The sequence below is a fragment of the Triturus cristatus genome, chromosome 3_1 (assembly GCF_964204655.1).
Source record: "Triturus cristatus chromosome 3_1, aTriCri1.1, whole genome shotgun sequence".
NCBI classification, from domain to species: Eukaryota; Metazoa; Chordata; class Amphibia; order Caudata; family Salamandridae; genus Triturus; species Triturus cristatus.
In genome coordinates this window covers 30063183-30085048 of record NC_140583.1, presented here as the reverse complement: position 1 = coordinate 30085048, position 21866 = coordinate 30063183, and the positions used below count along the sequence as shown (strand labels likewise).

General features: G+C 50.5%; 1 protein-coding gene across 9 annotated transcripts in view; it reads left to right on the top strand.

The window, feature by feature from the left end:
- Positions 1–21866, top strand: part of DGKZ (diacylglycerol kinase zeta) — a 759825-nt gene that overhangs the window by 390330 nt on the left and 347629 nt on the right. For 6 of the 9 annotated variants that reach the window (XM_085646692.1, XM_085646686.1, XM_085646689.1 and 3 more), the window contains 3 exons: positions 5555–5635; positions 8899–8955; positions 10291–10359. In XM_085646692.1, the coding sequence (XP_085502818.1) occupies positions 5555–5635; positions 8899–8955; positions 10291–10359 (207 nt within the window). The remainder of the gene's footprint in view (positions 1–5554; positions 5636–8898; positions 8956–10290; positions 10360–21866) is intronic. The other 3 variants (XM_085646693.1, XM_085646691.1, XM_085646688.1) reach the window with 1 other exon arrangement.

The following is a 21866-nucleotide window of genomic DNA, read 5'->3' as shown; positions in this document are numbered from 1 at the left end:
AGGGGACCCCCACGGAGTCATTATTGGAAGCAGGGGACTCCCACTGAGTCATTATTGGATGCAGGGGACTCCCACTGAGTCACTATTGGAAGCATGGACCCCACAGAATCTGTATTGGAAGCAGGGGTCCCCCCACTGAGTCATTATTGAAAGAAAGGGATTCCTGCTGAGTCATTGGAAGCAGGGGACCCCCCACTGAGACAATATTGAAATCAGGGGACCACCCACTGGGTCATTATTGTAAGCAGGGGACCCACACTGAGTCATTATTGTAAGCAGGGGACCCACACTGAGTTATTCTTGGAAGCATGGGAGCCACACTGAGTTATTATTGGAAGCAGGGGTACCACACTGAGTCACTCTTGGAAGCAGGGGTACCACACTGAGTTATTCTTGGAAGCAGCGGACCCCCACTGAGTCACTCTTGGAAGCAGCGGACCCCCACTGAGTCACTCTTGGAAGCAGGGGAGCCACACTGAGACATTCTTGAAGCAGCGGACCCCCACTGAGTCACTCTTGGAAGCAGGGGAGCCACACTGAGACATTCTTGGAAGCAGCTGACCCCCACTGAGTCATTCTTGGAAGCAGGGGAGCCACACTGAGACATTCTTGAAGCAGCGGACCCCCACTGAGTCACTCTTGGATGCAGCGGACCCCCACTGAGTCAATTTTGGAAGCAGCGGACCCCCACTGAGACATTCTTGAAGCAGCGGACCCCCGCTGAGTCACTCTTGGAAGCAGGGGAGCCACACTGAGACATTCTTGAAGCAGCGGACCCCCACTGAGTCACTCTTGGAAGCAGGGGAGCCACACTGAGACATTCTTGGAAGCAGCTGACCCCCACTGAGTCATTCTTGGAAGCAGGGGAGCCACACTGAGACATTCTTGAAGCAGCGGACCCCCACTGAGTCACTCTTGGAAGCAGCGGACCCCCACTGAGTCAATTTTGGAAGCAGCGGACCCCCACTGAGACATTCTTGAAGCAGCGGACCCCCGCTGAGTCACTCTTGGAAGCAGGGGAGCCACACTGAGACATTCTTGGAAGCAGCTGACCCCCACTGAGTCATTCGTGGAAGCAGGGGAGCCACACTGAGACATTCTTGAAGCAGCGGACCCCCACTGAGTCACTCTTGGAAGCAGCGGACCCCCACTGAGTCAATTTTGGAAGCAGCGGACCCCCACTGAGACATCCTTGAAGCAGCAGACCCCCGCTGAGTCACTCTTGGAAGCAGGGGAGCCACACTGAGACATTCTTGAAGCAGCGGACCACCACTGAGTCACTCTTGGAAGCAGGGGAGCCACACTGAGACATTCTTGGAAGCAGCTGACCCCCACTGAGTCACTCTTGGAAGCAGCGGACCCCCACTGAGTCAATTTTGGAAGCAGCGGACCCCCACTGAGACATTCTTGAAGCAGCGGACCCCCGCTGAGTCACTCTTGGAAGCAGGGGAGCCACACTGAGACATTCTTGAAGCAGCGGACCCCCACTGAGTCACTCTTGGAAGCAGGGGAGCCACACTGAGACATTCTTGGAAGCAGCTGACCCCCACTGAGTCACTCTTGGAAGCAGCGGACCCCCACTGAGTCAATTTTGGAAGCAGCGGACCCCCACTGAGACATTCTTGAAGCAGCGGACCCCCGCTGAGTCACTCTTGGAAGCAGGGGAGCCACATTGAGACATTCTTGGAAGCAGCGGACCCCCACTGAGTCATTCTTGGAAGCAGGGGAGCCACACTGAGACATTCTTGGAAGCAGCTGACCCCCACTGAGTCACTCTTGGAAGCAGCGGACACCCACTGAGTCAATTTTGGAAGCAGCGGACCCCCACTGAGACATTCTTGAAGCAGCGGACCCCCGCTGAGTCACTCTTGGAAGCAGGGGAGCCACACTGAGACATTCTTGGAAGCAGCGGACCCCCACTGAGTCATTCTTGGAAGCAGGGGAGCCACACTGAGACATTCTTGGAAGCAGCTGACCCCCACTGAGTCACTCTTGGAAGCAGCGGACCCCCACTGTGTCAATTTTGGAAGCAGCGGACCCCCACTGAGACATTCTTGAAGCAGCGGACCCCCGCTGAGTCACTCTTGGAAGCAGGGGAGCCACACTGAGACATTCTTGGAAGCAGCTGACCCCCACTGAGTCATTCTTGGAAGCAGGGGAGCCACACTGAGACATTCTTGAAGCAGCGGACCCCCACTGAGTCACTCTTGGAAGCAGCGGACCCCCACTGAGTCCATTTTGGAAGCAGCGGACCCCCACTGAGACATTCTTGAACCAGCGGACCCCCGCTGAGTCACTCTTGGAAGCAGGGGAGCCACACTGAGACATTCTTGAAGCAGCGGACCCCCACTGAGTCACTCTTGGAAGCAGGGGAGCCACACTGAGACATTCTTGGAAGCAGCTGACCCCCACTGAGTCACTCTTGGAAGCAGCAGACCCCCACTGAGTCAATTTTGGAAGCAGCGGACCCCCACTGAGACATTCTTGAAGCAGCGGACCCCCGCTGAGTCACTCTTGGAAGCAGGGGAGCCACACTGAGACATTCTTGAAGCAGCGGACCCCCACTGAGTCACTCTTGGAAGCAGCGGACCCCCACTGAGTCAATTTTGGAAGCAGCGGACCCCCACTGAGACATTCTTGAAGCAGCGGACCCCCGCTGAGTCACTCTTGGAAGCAGGGGAGCCACACTGAGACATTCTTGAAGCAGCGGACCCCCACTGAGTCACTCTTGGATGCAGGGGAGCCACACTGAGACATTCTTGGAAGCAGCTGACCCCCACTGAGTCACTCTTGGAAGCAGCGGACCCCCACTGAGTCAATTTTGGAAGCAGCGGACCCCCACTGAGACATTCTTGAAGCAGCGGACCCCCGCTGAGTCACTCTTGGAAGCAGGGGAGCCACACTGAGACCTTCTTGGAAGCAGCTGACCCCCACTGAGTCATTCTTGGAAGCAGGGGAGCCACACTGAGACATTCTTGAAAGCAGCGGACCCCCACTGAGTCACTCTTGAAAGCAGCGGACCCCCACTGAGTCAATTTTGGAAGCAGCGGACCCCCACTGAGACATTCTTGGAAGCAGCTGACCCCCACTGAGTCACTCTTGGAAGCAGGGGAGCCACACTGAGACATTCTTGAGGTAGCGGACCCCCACTGAGTCACTCTTGGAAGCAGGGGAGCCACACTGAGACACTCTTGGAAGCAGCTGACCCCCACTGAGTCACTCTTGGAAGCAGCGGACCCCCACTGAGTCAATTTTGGAAGCAGCGGACCCCCACTGAGTCACTCTTGGAAGCAGGGGAGCCACACTGAGACACTCTTGGAAGCAGCTGACCCCCACTGAGTCACTCTTGGAAGCAGCGGACCCCCACTGAGACATTCTTGAAGCAGCGGACCCCCACTGAGTCACTCTTGGAAGCAGGGGAGCCACACTGAGACATTCTTGAAGCAGCGGACCCCCACTGAGTCATTCTTGGAAGCAGGGGAGCCACACTGAGACATTCTTGGAAGCAGCTGACCCCCACTGAGTCACTCTTGGAAGCAGCGGACCCCCACTGAGTCAATTTTGGAAGCAGCGGACCCCCACTGAGACATTCTTGAAGCAGCGGACCCCCACTGAGTCAATTTTGGAAGCAGCGGACCCCCACTGAGACATTCTTGAAGCAGCGGACCCCCACTGAGTCAATTTTGGAAGCAGCGGACCCCCACTGAGACATTCTTGAAGCAGCGGACCCCCACTGAGTCACTCTTGGAAGCTGGCTGTGGACTTGCTGCAGAAGAGCACAGGGGCACCTAATTCATAGCACTGTCTGGTTAAATATCACGTGTCCGGCTTGTTTCTTGGTTCCATGTTACACACACAGAGAGAATTAACAACGTAACAATTGAAAATAAAGCTTTAGTGCCGGCACAGGGGACCAGCTGGGACTCACCTCTGCTACCAGCGTGGCTGTGCTGTACTGGGGTGTAAAAGCGAGGTTGGGGATCCCCCAACCCTTTAGAATACCCCAACCCTTCAGGGTGCCCACTTCAACCGAAGTCAAAAGATTGTGAGATATGGGCGCCTCGTGGGCCCCTCCTCATTCTCAGCAGGGCGGGGGTCATGATATGGACGCCTCGTGGGCCCCTCCTCATTCTCAGCAGGGCGGGGGTCATGATATGGACGCCTCGTGGGCCCCTCCTCATTCTCAGCAGGGCGGGGGTCATGATATGGACGCCTCGTGGGCCCCTCCTCATTCTCAGCAGGGTGGGGGGTCATGATATGGGCGCCTCCTGGGCCCCTCTTCGTTCTCAGCAGGGTGAGGGTCATTATATGGGCGCCTCATGGGCCCCTCTTCACATTCGTCTGGTGTTCGGTGGGATCCATTTGAAAATCTTTTTCAGCATTCACAGGATGTGGAAGCGTGATGAGGAGATGGCTTTGATCTGTCTGCTCATGGGGAGGTTGGTGTCCAGGATGAACTCAAGGTTCTTGACATGGTCCACATGGTTGGGCCAGCTTGGTGGGCTACCAAAAGGCATCCCAGGCAGAGTGGCTGTTGCCGAACATTAGGACTTCCGCTTTGTCTGCGTTGAGCTGGAGGCAGTTGTTTTTCATCCAAACAGTGATGTTGCTCATGCAGCTGGTGAAGTTTGCTTTCACAGTGCTGGTTGAGTCACTAAGGGAGAGAATAAGTTGTGTGTTGTCAGCGTAGGATACTATCTTGATGCTGTGGGCTCTGACAATGTCCGCAAGGGGAGTCATGTAGACGCTGAAGAAGGTTGAGATGAACGACAATCGTTGAGGGACTCCACAGATGAGTTTCTTGGGTTCTGAGGTGTAGGGGCGTGGGGGGAAGGAGGTTGGTGCCCAGTAACCCCAGAATCCCACGTGCCGAAGCCTTCTGATGTTTACATAGATTGCAACACACAAGGTCAGTTCATTTTATTATAAGCACAGGAGATTAAGGAGCTGATTTCGATCTCGGCAGATGGGTTACTACGTCACAAAGGCGACGGACATCCCGTCTGTCAAAATATAAATTCCATTTTGTCCTATGGGATTTATATTTTTATGGACAGGGTATCCGTCACCGTTGTTCCAAGCCCTACTCTGCTACCTCTACGGGATGGTGGGTGCTAAAGCAGAGGTGGGGGCAAACTACGCTGCGGAATCCGAGTTTCTGCTGAACTCCGCATTCCAAGCGGAGTAGCATAAATCTGCATACTCTGTCCACATAGCAGCGTCAACCGCCCATGCTTAGTACTGTTGAGGGTGACAGAGTGCGATATGGAGGTACTGATGAGGGGGACATAGCGTATTATGGAGGAAATGATGAGGGGACTAGGTGTATTATGGCGGTACTGATGAGGGGGACATAGTATTTAACCTGCTGAATTATTTCATGATGATACAGAATGACCAGCTCCATGCCGTCCGATATTTACAAGCACACTGTTGTTATTTTGTACCTGTTGAATTGTTGTTTCATGGCAAAGCAGCATGGCAAAGCTCCATGCCATCAGATAGCTACAAGCGCATCCTTCAGTTCATTTACCTGTAAAATGTTTGTTTCCAGCAGCAGAAGTCTGTTGCCCGGCGGAAGTGCGCGGCCTGCAAGATCGTGGTGCACACGCCGTGCATTGAACAGCTGGAGAAGGTGAGTACCGCTCTTGTGTACTTGTCGTGGTGAGAGAGACCCAGGGTCTGTGTGCAGATGCTGATGGAGGCCCTTGTTCACCCTTCAATACTGTGCCTCAGCCCGGGAGAGTTGGGCAGTTGAGAAGGTGATACCGCCCAAGATCCCTGGCTGAGGGTCCGAACAGGGCTGCGAGCTGCCTCCGCGCGTCCATGGTGGTGGGGAGTGACCAACATGGCCAAGCTATGCGTGACCTGAGATGCGATCAATAAATGGGGTCTAATGGCACACACACCTACCATGTTCAAACCAATATTTATTTTAAAAGAAATGGCTATTAAATTCACAAAGTAAAATAAATACAAGCTACAAAACAAGGGTTGAGCAGATCCAAAGTCTGAGATGTGGCCATGAAAGGGCACGGAGACGAGAGAAAATCGGGAGCAGAAGATAAAATGGGGAGCAAAGAAAACTATTGTTTAATGTCGTGTATGTGTTTCTCCTGTTTAGTGATTGTGACCTGTGGTTCTTCTCTGGGTGATCAGTCAAGGTTTATCGTAGGTTCCTGTGGCTTCTTGGCACCTGCCTGCCTGAGATTTCTCAGGGCACTGACTGCTCTATTGCAGGGTGGATTGTGGCTCGCGTTCCTTGTGCATGGGCTAGCGGGCACTGGTGTGCAGATGGCACCGGGTGATGGGCATTGAAGCATGAGAGATCTGTTTGCTGCGTCAAACATGGATCCCTGCAGTCACTTTAGGGTTGGCACCACTTGGAGGGCAGGCTGTGCGTTTTGAGTTACCATTTCAATGGCTTCTTGGCACTATTTCAGGTGGCTACTTTCCTTAGGATCCAGATGTAGCACCTTGAACAGAGCTTTAGTGAAAAATCATTGAGGCGCTGTCAGGGTGCAGAGTGGGCAGACACTGTGCAGCTGTCAGGCAAGCTTTGCCCTCTGAGCGCCCCTGAGGTCAGACTAGAGGGAGCTCTGAATGAAGGGCCGCAAAGATCTGGTCCAAAGAGCGTCATGTCATTGTGCTGTTCATTGTCATGGACAGACTGTAGGGTCTGTCCTGAGAAAGCCCTGGCAGGGCAGGTTCCCAGAAGAACAATGGCCCTCAGTGACTGAAGGACTGGAAAGTGCATCTCTGAGTGTCCAGAGTCTGGAGGCAGCACTGAGATCTCTCGCACCTTGTGTCGATGGAACTATCGGGCATGGGGTCTCAGTGGTATATGCGGCAGCAGATGAATGGGAAACTATCGGGCATGGGGTCTCAGTGGTATATACGGCAGCCGATGAATGGGAAACTATCGGGCATGGGGTCTCAGTGGTATATACGGCAGCAGATGAATGGGAAACTATCGGGCATGGGGTCTCAGTGGTATATGCGGCAGCAGGTGAATGGGAAACTATCGGGCATGGGATCTCAGTGGTATATAGGGCAGCAGATGAATGGTAAACTATCGGGCATGGGGTCTCAGTGGTATATGCGGCAGCAGGTGAATGGGAAACTATCGGGCATGGGGTCTCAGTGGTATATGCGGCAGCAGATGAATGGGAAACTATCGGGCATGGGGTCTCAGTGGTATATGCGGCAGCAGATAAATGGTAAACTATCGGGCATGGGATCTCAGTGGTATATACGGCAGCAGATGAATGGTAAACTATCGGGCATGGGGTCTCAGTGGTATATGCGGCAGCAGGTGAATGGGAAACTATCGGGCATGGGATCTCAGTGGTATATACGGCAGCAGATTAATGGTAAACTATCGGGCATGGGGTCTCAGTGGTATATGCGGCAGCAGGTGAATGGGAAACTATCGGGCATGGGGTCTCAGTGGTATATACGGCAGCAGGTGAATGGGAAACTATCGGGCATGGGATCTCAGTGGTATATAGGGCAGCAGATGAATGGTAAACTATCGGGCATGGGGTCTCAGTGGTATATACGGCAGCAGATGACTCGAATAACGGGCCTCGTGCACTATTAATTAATTTGTAAACATGGATCCCAAAATGTGCACCGGGTTTTGGAAATGGTGCCTAGTTGCAGATCTGACCTCTGTACCGACTAGGTCAGGTCACTAAACACAGCATCGCTGTGGGGGTTGCAGATTGACCTGCCTAATCGATAGTCATTAGATAGGTCACAATTTGCAAACCCTATGATTGCCTGAAATCAAAGCGATGATGGCCTAAAAAATGTCCCTTAAAGGAACCAGAGCCGTTTTAAAAAAAAGAAAGTCCGTTTTGGAAAACTTTCGGGGGAGCGGACACTGGACCCCTGGCCCCTGCCTTCTGCCTCCTTCCCTTTATAAGACCGACAACACTACTCCCTCGGCAGCTTGCTTTCCAAATCGGAAATCTGAGGGGGTGCGGGGAGTAACTGTCTTGCCCCATCCTAATTGTGATTCATAAAGGATGGCAAAAGTCCCTTTCAGAGCTGGAAATCGTGTTCTGACTTGTAGATAGTCTGTTGTTTATAAATGAAAGGCTTTTTGTAATCGCAAACTATGAAATTTTGTGAATCTCCGGGTTTCGATTGCAAAAGGGATATATATGCATCAGACGCGGGGATACAAAAACCTGAAACTCTTTGCAGCCTACAATGGAAGGAGTTACCTGGGTCTGTGCTGGACGCCTGGTGTTCTTCCCCGGAAGTAAAACATGTTCTTATAATGAATGATGTTCTCCGTGGAGTCACTTCCTAAAAACAGAATGCCGTATCTACCGATGTGATCCCGTGTCCAATAGTTTTCCAAAGTCCACAAGAGAGTATTTAAATGAGGTGAACAATGTATTTTATTAAGACACTTGGAGCACTGCATAGAAAATAAAAAATAACTGTATGTTCTTCCACTTGAATTACTGATTTTTACTTTAAATCTTTAAAGATTTGTTGACATGTTTTGACCCAATCCGGAGACAATGTATATTGGCCTGTGTCAGGACAAGTTACAAACTCCTTTCTCCTGGAAGTTCTTCACGAGGTCATCAACTCAGTTTCAAGTCAATCAAAGTATTCCATCTCCAGTGAATGCAGATCCCTGTCAGCACATCTGGCTTGCGTCCTCTCCAGGTTCAGGTGCAGCAGCAGACAGATGTTCCTTGCGCTCTGATTGATGCCTTGAGGTAGATTGGTGACTGTCCTTGTGAGTCTGGCTGATGTCCTGTGGACTTTCTCTGCTTCAAAGACCGGACACTCTCTTTGTTTAATAATAGTGGGTCCGTAGATACAACATTTTTCAATTGCTGAACAGTCGTGTTTTTTCTCCCGATCCCACAGATAAACTTCCGATGCAAGCCATCGTTCAGGGAATCTGGATCTCGGAATCTACGTGAGGTAAGCGGGAAGGGCTGGGGTGGGGTCACTGGTCAGTGTGCTAATGTGGATAAGTCTTGGAGTGTGATGTTGGATGGTTAGACAAGGACAGAATGGGGGAAGGCTTTGGGGCACTTGAAGCAGGACTTCACCAAGTGGACCTTATAGTGCCGGACACAGCATGGCATCCGAAAGGGCTGCAGAACCGATACAGATGAGGCATAGGACAGACTCCCTGCGCCTCCGTCCCTGTGCCCACCATGAGAATTCAAACACGGCAACTGATGTGCCAAATTCTTGTGCACCCTAGGAAGAAACGCGCTACTTCTAATCGTCCGGTCCATTGTTGCTGAAAGGTGGGGACTGTTCTGATGGCGGCAAATTAGAAGACCGTGCTCCATGATTTCATGGGCGTGAACCTCTTAAGACCATCATGCCGTCGGCTACCTATCGCGCACCCACGATGAAATCCTTGCAGCTAATCATAGGTCCAATCTTTACTGCCCAGCCCTTTAGGAGAGGTTCCTGCATGAGGACCGGTGTTTCCTCGAGGCTGCTGGGCCACCAGGGTTACCAAAGTACAGACACACTTTCCGAGTGCTCAGAAACGGTTTCCATCCAACAAGTCTTGCCGCTACCATTATTGTCTCAGGGAGGCTTATGGTGTTTTTTCCACCTCTCGACTGTGAACAATGACTAAACTGAACCTCCAATACTCGGTGTGCATGGATGTGTGCTGTGAGCTGTACATGGTTTACCTCTTCAGTGTTGACTTGTTCCCTCTCGCTTTACCCTGCCTTCAGTACAAAACACAGTTCCGCCTCCCCTGTCTAATTACATCCTAAAACCTCCACCACCACCATTCAGGTTAGCACAGAAGACTTCACCTACCCTGAGCCTGCTAAATCAGCTTTGCTTGTCACCTGTCCCTTTCAGCGTTTCAGCAGAGACCTGACCATCAACCTTCGGACCAGTGGGGGAGTCCTGGTTCTCACACCATGATATTGTGGAGTTGTGATCTCTTCAAGTACAAACATCTGAGCATTCTTCTGGGCAGAGCCACATTGGAGCAGCTCTGCACCGGCGGATCTTCCTCTGCTGTCCAGAGCGCTGGTGTAGAAGCGCCAGTGCACGGTTAGGCCAACCATAGGGCTCTGTACTCGCTTTAACCTTAGGTTAGGGAGAGTAGCTTCTTAGAGGGGAAGTATAGTTGTGGTTGTGTGTGTGTGTGTGTGTGTGTGTGTGTGAGGGTGTGCCATATACCCAACTGCCTTTTTCGTGTCCTTAATCTGCTTCTCGCTCCCCTTTACCAGTTGCATCTCTCCACTGACCACATTCATTCTTTCTTTCTTGCAGCCGATTTTTGTCCGGCATCACTGGGTCCACCGCAGACGCCAGGAAGGGAAGTGCCGGCAGTGTGGGAAGGTAAGTGCAGCAGACGGTCTCTGTCAGGGGCTAGGGTTGCAGACCAGTCACTGTCACGATTACCCGAGGGAATGTTGAGGCACAGTCCTTGAACGGTAGAGACATGTTTTAAGATGTCTTTAACTCTAAGGTCATTGATTGGTGCATCCATAGTACAGATTCCATAGGTTGCAGTGGCACTTTGCAGCGGTTTGGCTGGAACTGAACAAGTCTTTACCTACTCAAACGGATTGACTATTTCTGGCTATCCATCTTCTTAAACACCTAGAAGGACTGTCCATTCCATGCAGGGCTCACCGACTCCACACTCTGCTCCCTCCGGCTTCTATTACTTCACTTTCTAGCTCCCTCTCTTACCTGCTCACCTTGATAAGTGCATGCTCCCTCATTCTTCCAGGTGGTAAGTCATTCACTCACTCCTAGGTAATATTACTAGTCTCTTGCTCTGGAGGAAGGAGGGGTGAAGAATCCACCAAAAACCAGGAGGTTCGCCATCGGCGCCTCCGATGCTTTGGTTGCGGAAGACGTCCCATCAAAAGAGACTTCTCCACCAAGAAGGGACCGCGTGATTTCTGCCATCAAGAGTCCAGAGCAAGAGACTAGGAACGTGACCTAGGATTGAGCAGATCTGACCTATTGCGAGAGCCAGGCCATGCCTGAACAGCAGGACTACTCTGGTTTCAGTAGGGCTTAATGCGTGGGAGATCTAGTGGATAAAGTGCAAATGCAGTTATCACTAAATATCATACTGATCTCATATACTAGTCATGATAGAAAGGTATTCAAATAATATGTCAATAATATTATACGTCTAAATACCATGCCTGTGCACATGTACCTAGCCACAAACCGGTAGAAAAGTTATGTTAACATATCTCGTGCTAAGACAGTAGATCGCTACCATACCAACGACTTAATAATTCCAAAACGTGAGGAGTGAAGTGACGGGGAAGCAAACGATGAAAAGGGTAGGTTGCCCGTGTCGGTATATACCAGTGAGTGAGCCCCTTCCCTTTTGTCTGCAAAAGAAACAAAAGAAAGAAAAAGGTTAAAATCAAGTGTTAGCAACATTTAAGCAAACATGTAACACATCTAACTGTATGGATCTTAAAAATAATCTTCTAATGCACACGCGTAACGGGAGGAAACGGATAAAAGTGGCAAGAATCTATCATGCCTTGAAAGCCTGAGGAGAGCAGAACATTATTACAATTTACCAAAACAAAATCAAATGAGCACTTAACATCTTCCCCTAAGGTGTATTGCTAGTTCCTCGTCCATGTTTAGCCCACCCGGATGTTTAGTTTGGAATTCAATAATGTATTTAGATTCACGTTGTCTAAGAGTGAGCACCCTGTCCCCTCCCCTGGGATTCTTGGGAATTTGTTCGAGGATCATATAGCTTATTTCTACTATGTTGGAGACATGTTTGTCATGGAAATGGCGTGCCACCGGATACTTGGGGTCATTGTTGTCGATCGCCCTAAGATGTTCGAGGACCCTTTTCTTTGCAGTGCATGTGGGGCTCCAAATGTACCAAAGTTTGCAACTGCACTCGATGGCATAAATCACAAACCTCTAGTGCTGCAAGTGAGGAATTGTGTGATTTTTCTTGTAACTCCCCCATACTCCATAGTACCCCTGAATTTGTTATGTCTACATGCTTTGCAATGTCCGCAAGGGAAAAATCCTATGAGGCCATGGCTAGCAGTACTGGGGTAGTTGGTGATGTCATTCTTGACTACCAGATCACTGATGTTTCTATCCCGTCTATAAGTCACATTCGGTCTCTCTGTCATGCTGTTTCCTATGACTCCATCACTCTTCAGAATGTCCCAGTATCTAGCTAGGATATGTTTGACTTTCTGTGAATCAGAGTTATACGTGAGAATCATCCGTGTGATGTCCGTCTCAGGTTCAGCCTTAGTCACTGATTTATCCTGGAGGGTCTGTGTTCTCTCTACCCTCGCCGCCCTGTCCTTAGCTTTGATCAAAACCCAATTGGGATAGCCTCTGGTCTTGAACCTTCTAATGATGATCTTACTCTTCTCAGCATAGGCTGCAGCGTTGTTACAGTTCCTTTTCGCCCTCAGCAGTTCTCCATACGGTATACTCCATTTAAGTGCCTCTGGGTGGCTGCTGAGGGCATGTAGGACACTGTTACCTGCCGTTGCCTTCCGAAACAGAGAAGTACGTACTTTCCCTTCTTTTATAGTAAGACACACATCAAGCTATTCTGCTTTGATGGCATCGATGTTGCCAGAGAGGAAAATGTTGTACTTATTGGTGTTCAGCTTCTCGATGGAGTCTTCAGCCTCACCCCTCGATCCCCTCCAGATGATGAAGAGGTCATCAATGTAGCGTAGCCACATGATGACTTTCTGGAGGTCATCTATGAGGGTGAGGCTAGCAAAGACTTCCTCCTCCCAGTAGCCCATGAAAAGATTGGCAAAAGTGGGAGCGAAGCAAGAACCTATCACAGTACCTGTTGACTGCCTGTAGAGGGCGCCATTGAAGGCAAAAATATTGTTTTTAAGGCAGAATTCAGTCATTTCAATGATCATGTGGCTGTGTTCCCGATACCTTCATGGTCTTTGTTGTAAAAACTGGTTGCATGCTTCCAGACCTTGCTGGTGGTCAATTATGGTACATAGGGACCGTACCTCAAGGACGATGATGAAATAGTCCTGATTCCAAGTTAGATTTTCTAATTTACATAAAAATTCCTTTGTGTCCCTTATATAGCTGGGTAGTTGCATCACAAAATCCCTCAAAAAATGATCGACATATTTAGAAATATGTTCAGTGACGCTCCCTATAGAGGACACAATGGGGCGCCCTGGTGGTCTCATGCTGTCCTTATGGAGTTTGGGCAGGAGGTATAAGATGGGGAGTCGGGGTGATCATTCTTCAAATAACAGAACTCCTCCCACAAAAGAAGACCCTTATCCCTCCAAGTTGTCAGCTTGTCCCAGATTACACTAATGCTCTCATTATAGGTTTCGTAGGTAACATGCATATAGAATATGTTGTCCTGTAGTTGTCTTGAGGCCTCACTGATATAGTCATCCCTATTGAGGATAACCACATTGCCACCCTTGTCCGCTGGACGGACGACAATGTTGGGATCCTCAGTGAGATCCTTCAAAGCCCGTCTCTGTGAGTGAGAAAGATGGTTGTTCGTATATCTCCGCTGTTTGTTGTTTTTCAGTCTAAGATCCCTGAGTGCTTTAACAGTACAGTCTTGAAATGTGTCAATGTTATCATGTAGAAGTAAGGGTACAAACGTTGACTTAACCCTGAAGTCAGTACGTGCAGCTACATCGTGTTCTAAGTCAATGGCCTCGAGCGTTTGCGTGGCACTAGTGAGGTCGTTACTTGCTCCTGTGTTGTGTTCCAATTCGACCAGAGTAATGAGTGTATCTGCGTCACTGATCTGAAGAGGACTATCGTTCCTCCTGTCATTAATGCTTCTAGCATAACTATGTCCCAATCTCTTTAAGGTATGCCATTTCCTTAATTTAAGCTTTCTCACAAACTTAAACACATCAATCCGAGTATTTGTGTAATTAAAAGGTGAAGAGGGGCAGAAAGACTGTCCTAAACAGAGAGTCAGTTTTTCCACATCAGTCATCAGTCTATTCGAGAGATTAACAATAGTTCTGTTTCCCATCTCCATATCCATTAATAATTCTTGTTGGAGCGTGTCCTGCGATTTCCCATGGCGCCCCTTCCTCTGCCTGTATTGCCAACGTTGTTGGAGTCTCTTTTTTCGATTTCGACGTTTTTTTGACATCTGGGTCTGTCAGAGATCCTGAGTGGATTGAGTTCATGACCTTGCGTGTCTCGTCGTCGCTGACGTTGGACCAGGAGGTAAGGCGGTTGGCGTTGTTGGTGTTCGGAGGAGGGGTGGAGTCTGGCGTGGTCGGGTCGGTCGTGGTGTTGAAACTGTCGTGGATGTCAGTGATCTTGCGATGAAAGAAGATGGCCAGTGAGTCGCACAGTTCCTGTGAGGGCGGGATGTCGTTGGTGTTGGCGCTGGGGTTGGAGAGTTCTTTAACGATGCGGAAGAGCTCTTTGCTGTCGTGTGCATTGTTATCCAGGCGGTCTTTGAAGGAGGACCTCTTGGCTGATCTGATGAGGTGGTATTGTCTGCGGGTGGCGTCCTTGTGGGCTGCGTGGTTCTCCGGTGTACGTTCGTGGAGCCATTTCTTCTCCAGTTTCCGGCATTGCGCGCTTGGAGACCAGGAGCTCGTCGGTGAACCAGGTGACTCTCTTGCTGGCGTGGCTGTTGGAGGGTTTCTTCAGTGGGGTGAGGGTGTTGGCACAGTCGTCGATCCACTGTCTGAGGTTGCGGGCTGCGGCGTCTGGGTTGGTGGGGTCGGTGGGTGGGTTCTGGGAGAGGGTGGTGAGCAGCTGGTCTTCGGTGACTTTGCTCCAGCCGCGGCGAGGCAGCTGTTGGGTGCGGTGCTGCGTGGTTGGTTTTTTGAAGGTGAAGTGAATGCAGCGGTGGTCTGTCCAGTGGGGTTCGGTGGTGTGGTCGAAGGCGACGTGGGTGCTTGTGGAGAAGACGGCGTCCAGCGTGTGGCCGGCGGCGTGGGTGGGTGCAGTGACGAGTTGTCTGAGGCCGAGGTTGGCGAGGTTGCCGATCTGCGTGGTGGAGTTGACGTTGTTGTTGTTCTCAAGGTGGAAGTTCAGGTCCCCGAGGAGGATGTAGTCTGTGGAGGCGAGTGCGTGGGTGCTGGCGAGGTCGGCGATGGAGTTGCTGAACTGGGCCCAGGGTCCAGTGGGTCTGTAGACGAGCGTTCCTCAGAGGGTGGTGTTTGGGTCGGTGTGGATCCGGAAGTGCAGGTTTTCGGCGGTGTTGAGGGTGTCGTCTGCGTGGGTGGTGACCTTGAGGGTGGACTTGTGGACGATGGCAATTCCTCCTCCGATGCCGTTGTCGCGGTCCCTGCGGGTGATCTTGTAGCGGTCTGGGATGGCAATGGCGATGTCTGGTGCAGAGGAGTCATTCCACCACGTCTCGGTCAGGAAGGCTACGTCCGGGGCAGTGGCGTCGAGCAGGTCCCAGAGCTCGATGGCGTGTCTGCTTGCGGAGCGGGTGTTGAGTATGCAGCGGAGGTGGTTGGGTCTGGTCCTTGATAGTTTGGTGGTTCTGTCGCAGGTGAAGCTGCAGCTGCGGCAGGAAAAGGGTCCGTGGGTGCGTTTCGGGGCGGTCTGGTTGCAGCGTTGGTCTCGGCCGGTGTTGAGAGCATGGAGGGAGTCGGCGTCGTAGCTGAGGCTGGGTATGGTGCGATGGGGTGCGCGGGGTCCAGGGGTTCTGGCGCGGGGCGCGGACGGGCAGCTGTACTACCTGCACACACGGTGTGATTACAGCTGTACTACCTACACACACGGTATGATTACAGCTGTACTACCTTTACAGCTGTACTACCTACACACACGGTGTGATTACAGCTGTACTACCTGCATACACGGTGTGTTTACAGCTGTACTACCTGCACACTCTGTGTGATTACAGCTGTACTACCTACACACACGGTGTGATTACAGCTGTACTATCGGCACACACTGTGTGATTACAGCTGTACTACCTACACACACGGTGTGATTACAGCTGTACTACCTACACACACGGTGTGATTACAGCTGTACTACCTGCACACACGGTGTGATTACAGCTGTACTCTGTACACTGTGTTCCAGTAGCAGAACTGTCCACTCACCATCTGATTGCAGATGCCCTACCTGCCTGAGGTGTAAGGACTGAGAGCAGCTGTGCAGTGTGTACACATGTGTGACCACAGCTGGCATTCTGCATGCAGCATAGGCACTGCACTATGTGAGGAAGGTGCAGTGGAAGCACATCTGGGAGACTGTACATCAGGGGCAGCATCAGAACACCTCACCCCAGTCATGCAGAAATATGGACCCAGCATAAAAATCAATGTGGCAACAGCAGCAGCAGCGCCTGAACCATGTCCACAGGAACCGAATGACGGCGCGAGTGCTGCCATCACGAGGTGTTTAATGAGTATAGAAGTCATAGCGCTAACTGCGTAAGATGGGTCCGTGGCTGACGCAGCGCTACCCACCTTACACAAGTGGAATAAAAACAGGAGCTGTGCCTTCACAAGGTGTCTAAAAACAGGACTGCAGCAGCCATGGCTGAGCGAGGTTCAATGAACCTGTGTGATGCTGACGAGGGCAGCATTACAAGTGGAAAGAACTCTGAAAACTACGAGCACCAAGAAACCGCTTCTGTAAACTAGGAATACCGAGAGACCGAGCACTGATGAGCAGTGTTTGCAGTCCAGGAACAGTGAGCGTCATAACGCAGACCAGCCTGGCAGCATCTGCAAACTAGGAATACAAAAAAAGATTGCTGCTCCGCGTCTATAAACTGGGAATACCAGGAAACTGAAGATTGCTGACGAGCAGCGTCTATAAACTAGGAATACCGGGAAACGGGAGATTACTGCTCAGCAGCGTCTATAAACTAGGAATACCAGGAAACAGAAGATTATTGCTCAGCAGCGTCTATAAACTGGGAATACCAGGAAACAGGAGATTACTGACGAGCAGCATCTGTAAACTAGGAATACCATGAGACGGAAGATTACTGCTCAGCAGCGTCTTTAAACTGGGAATACCAGGAAACAGGAGATTACTGACGAGCAGCATCTGTAAACTAGGAATACCATGAGACGGAAGATTACTACTCAGCAGCGTCTATAAACTGGGAATACCAGGAAACAGGAGATTACTGCTCAGCAGCGTCTGTAAACTAGGAATACCATGAGACGGAAGATTACTGCTCAGCAGCGTCTATAAACTGGGAATACCAGGAAACAGGAGATTACTGACGAGCAGCATCTGTAAACTAGGAATACCATGAGACGGAAGATTACTGCTCAGCAGCGTCTTTAAACTGGGAATACCAGGAAACAGGAGATTACTGACGAGCAGCATCTGTAAACTAGGAATACCATGAGACGGAAGATTACTGCTCAGCAGCGTCTATAAACTGGGAATACCAGGAAACAGGAGATTACTGCTCAGCAGCGTCTATAAACTGGGAATACCAGGAAACAGGAGATTACTGACGAGCAGCATCTGTAAACTAGGAATCCCATGAGACGGAAGATTACTACTCAGCAGCGTCTTTAAACTAGGAATACCAGGAAACAGAAGATTACTGCTCAGCAGCGTCTATAAACTGGGAATACCAGGAAACAGGAGATTACTGCTCAGCAGCGTCTATAAACTGGGAATACCAGGAAACAGGAGATTACTGCTCAGCAGCGTCTTTAAACTAGGAATACCGGGAAACGGGAGATTACTGCTCAGCAGCGTCTTTAAACTAGGAATACCGGGAAACGGGAGATTACTGCTCAGCAGCGTCTTTAAACTAGGAATACCGGGAAACGGGAGATTACTGCTCAGCAGCGTCTTTAAACTAGGAATACCAGGAAACGGGAGATTACTGCTCAGCAGCTTCTATAAACTAGGAATACCGGGAAACGGGAGATTACTGCTCAGCAGCGTCTTTAAACTAGGAATACCAGAAAACGGAAGATTACTGCTCAGCAGTGTCTATAAATTAGGAATACCAGGAAACGGAAGATTACTGCTCAGCAGCATCTATAAACTAGGAATACCATGAAATGGAAGATTACTGAGGAGCAGCGTCTATAAACTAGGAATACCGGGAAACGGGAGATTACTGCTCAGCAGCGTCTATAAACTAGGAATACCAGGAAACAGAAGATTATTGCTCAGCAGCGTCTATAAACTAGGAATACCATGAAAGAGAAGATTGCTTCTGAGCAGCGTCTATAAACTGGGAATACCGGGAAACGGGAGATTACTGCTCAGCAGCGTCTATAAACTAGGAATACCATGAAAGAGAAGATTGCTTCTGAGCAGCGTCTATAAACTGGGAATACCAGGAAACGGAAGATTACTGCAGAGCAGCGTCTATAAACTAGGAATACCGGGAAACAGGAGATTACTGCTCAGCAGCGTCTTTAAACTAGGAATACCAGGAAACGGAAGATTACTGCTCAGCAGCATCTATAAACTAGGAATACCATGAAATGGAAGATTACTGAGGAGCAGCGTCTATAAACTAGGAATACCGGGAAACGGGAGATTACTGCTCAGCAGCGTCTATAAACTAGGAATACCATGAAAGAGAAGATTGCTTCTGAGCAGCGTCTATAAACTGGGAATACCAGGAAACGGAAGATTACTGCAGAGCAGCGTCTATAAACTAGGAATACCGGGAAACAGGAGATTACTGCTCAGCAGCGTCTTTAAACTAGGAATACCAGGAAACGGAAGATTACTGCTCAGCAGCGTCTATAAACTAGGAATACCAGGAAACAGAAGATTACTGCTCAGCAGCGTCTATAAACTAGGAATACCATGAAAGAGAAGATTGCTTCTGAGCAGCGTCTATAAACTGGGAATACCAGGAAACGGAAGATTACTGCAGAGCAGTGTCTATAAACTAGGAATACCAGGAAACAGAAGATTACTGCTCAGCAGCGTCTCTAAACTTGGAATACCAGGAAACGAAAGATTACTACTCAGCAGCATCTATAAACTGGGAATACCAGGAAACAGAAGATTGCTTCTGAGCAGTGTCTATAAACTGGGAATACCAGGAAACGGAAGATTGCTGCTGAGCAGCGTCTATAAACTAGAAATACGAGGAAACGGAAGATTACTGCTCAGCAGCATCTATAAACTGGGAATACCAGGAAACAGAAGATTACTGCTCCACAGCGTCTATAAACTGGGAATACCGGGAAACTGAAGATTACTGCTCAGCAGCGTCTATAAACTAGGAATACCAGGAAATGGAAGATTACTGCTCAGCAGCGTCTATAAACTGGGAATACCAGGAAACGGAAGATTACTGCTCAGCAGCATCTATAAACTAGGAATTCCAGGAAATGGAAGATTGCTGCCAAGCAGCGTCTATAAACTAGGAATACCAGGAAACATAAGATTATTGCTCAGCAGCGTCTTTAAACTAGGAATACCAGGAAACGGAAGATTACTGCTCAGCAGCTTCTATAAACTAGGAATACGAGGAAAGAGAAGATTGCTTCTGAGCAGTGTCTGTAAACTAGGAATACCGGAAAGCGGGAGATTGCTTCAATCAATCGGGAAAATTATAAGCGTTCCACTCACCCTTGAGGATCTCAAGGCGCTGAGAGCCGGGGGAGGGAGCAGGGGAAACCACTCCGGTCAGTCGAAGAGCCAGGTCTTGAGGGTCTTTCTGAAGCTGTGTAGTGTGGGGGCACACCTGATGTTGATCGGTAGCTCGTTCCAAGTCTTGGCCGCGATGTAGGAGAAGGTTTTTCCACCCGTTCTTGCTCTGCGGATGCACGGGTGTTCGCAAGGGCGAGGTCAGCGGATCGGAGGTTCCTCTTTGGTACGTGGAAGGAGATTCTGTCGTTGAGATATGGGGGTCCGGTGTTGTGGAGGCATTTGTAGACCTAGGTGAGTATCTTGTAGGTTACTCTTTTCTCGACGGGGAGCCAGTGGAGGTTGCACAGGTGCTGGGCCATGTGTTTGGGTATGCCGAGGATAAGTCTCGCTGCGGTGTTCTGTATGGTCTGGAGTTTGCTGAGTAGAGACTTGTTGATCCCCGCATAGAGGGTGTTACCGTAGTCCAGTCTGCTGTTTATGAGTGTGCGATGGACGGTCGTTCTTTATTTGGGAGGATCTATTTGAAGGTCTTTTTGAGGATACGGAGTGTGTTGAAGAAGGTGGAGGCGACGGCGTTGACCTGTCGGGTCATGGAGATGGAGGAGACTAGTACGAGGCTGATGTTTCGGGAGAGGTCCGTGGGGGATGGGGGGATGCCGAGGGCGGTGGGCCACAAGGAGTTGTCCCATGCAGAGGGGGAGGTTCCGAGGACGAGGACCTCTGTCTTCTCCGAGTTGAGCTCCAGGCAGCTGCTGCTCATCCAGGATGCAACCGACGTCTTTTATTCCTTCCTGGAAGTTGAGTCTGGTGGTGATGGGGTCCTTGGTGAGGTAGAGGATGAGCTGGGTGTCATCGGCCTAGGATACTATGCTGAGTCCATGCTGTCTGACGATGGCGGTGAGGGGGGCCATGTAGATGTTGAAGAGTGTTAGGCTGAGCGATGATCCTTGGGTACTCCACAGTTGGTTTCCGTAGGTTCGGAGATGAAGGGTAGAAGTCTGATTCTTTGGGTTCTCCCTGCGAGGAAGGTGTGGAGCGAGTCCCGAACGATTCCCTGAATACCAGCTTTGTGGAGTCTGGCGGTGAGTGTGCGGTGGGAGACCACGTCGAAGGCTGCAGAGAGGTCGAGTAGGATCAGGGCTGCGGTGTTTCCTTGGTCGAGGAGGGTGCGGATGTCGATTGTGGCGGTGAGTAGGGCGGTTTTTGTGCTGTAGTTGCTGCGGAAGCCGGATTGGGAGGGTTTGCGGATGGAGTTTTCCTTGATGAATTTCGTTTGCTGGCCATTGCCGGTCTTCTCTGTGACTTTGGCTGCGAAAGGGAGGAGGGAGATGGGTTGGTAGTTCTTAAAGCCCGTGGGATCTGCTGAAGGCTTCTTGAGTAGGGGTCTTACTATTGCGTGTTTCCAGTCATCGGGAAAGATGCCTGTTTCGATGGTGGTGTTGGTGGTGTGTTGTAGTTCTGGAGCGATGGTGGCGGCTCTGTTGAAAATGTGCAGGGGCAGGGGTCTGTGGGGGCTCCTGAGTGGATGCCTTTCATGGTCGATGTGGTGTCTTCGGTGGTGACTGGGGTCCAGGAGGAAATGGTGGGCTGGCTGGCTTTGCTGAAGGATGGGGTGGTTTCTGAGTCTGATGTTTAGTCGTTGGAATTGTTGTAGAGGCTCTTGATCTTCAGATGAAAGTAGGAGCCAAGCTTGTTGCAGAGGTCTTGGGAGGGGGTGATGTCTGTGGTGGCATTGGGGGGTTTGGTGATTTCCTGGATGATGCTTAAGAGTTCCTTGGAGTTGCTGAAGTTGGCGAGGATCTTGTTCTGGATGGAGGTCCTTTTAGTGAATCTGATGCGTTGGTGGTATTCTGTCATGGCGTTTTTGTAGGAGGTCCGGTCTTCCAAGGATTTGCCATTTCTCCAGTTCTTTTCGAAACGTCTGCAGGTGCGCCTGGATTCTTGGAGGTCGACGGTGAACCTGGTAGACTTCCTGGGCCGCTGTGTGTCTGGTTACGTAGGGTTGTGCAAGCCCGTCTGCGCAGTTGGAGATCCATCTGTGGAGTTCTTTGGCTGCGAGGTCGGCGTTGGTCGAGGTGACGGGGACCTCGCGGTCGAGGGCAGAGTTGAGCTGCTCCTCGGTGATCTTGCTCCAGTTTCTTCGTGGAGGGCGGGGTGCGGGTGCGGGTTTGGGCACTGTGGGTTTGTCGATGCGGAAGTGTACGCAGTTGTGGTCCATCCATGGGGGTTGCGAGGTGTGGCTGAAGTGGATGTTACCTCCTGCGAAGATTGGGTCATGGGTG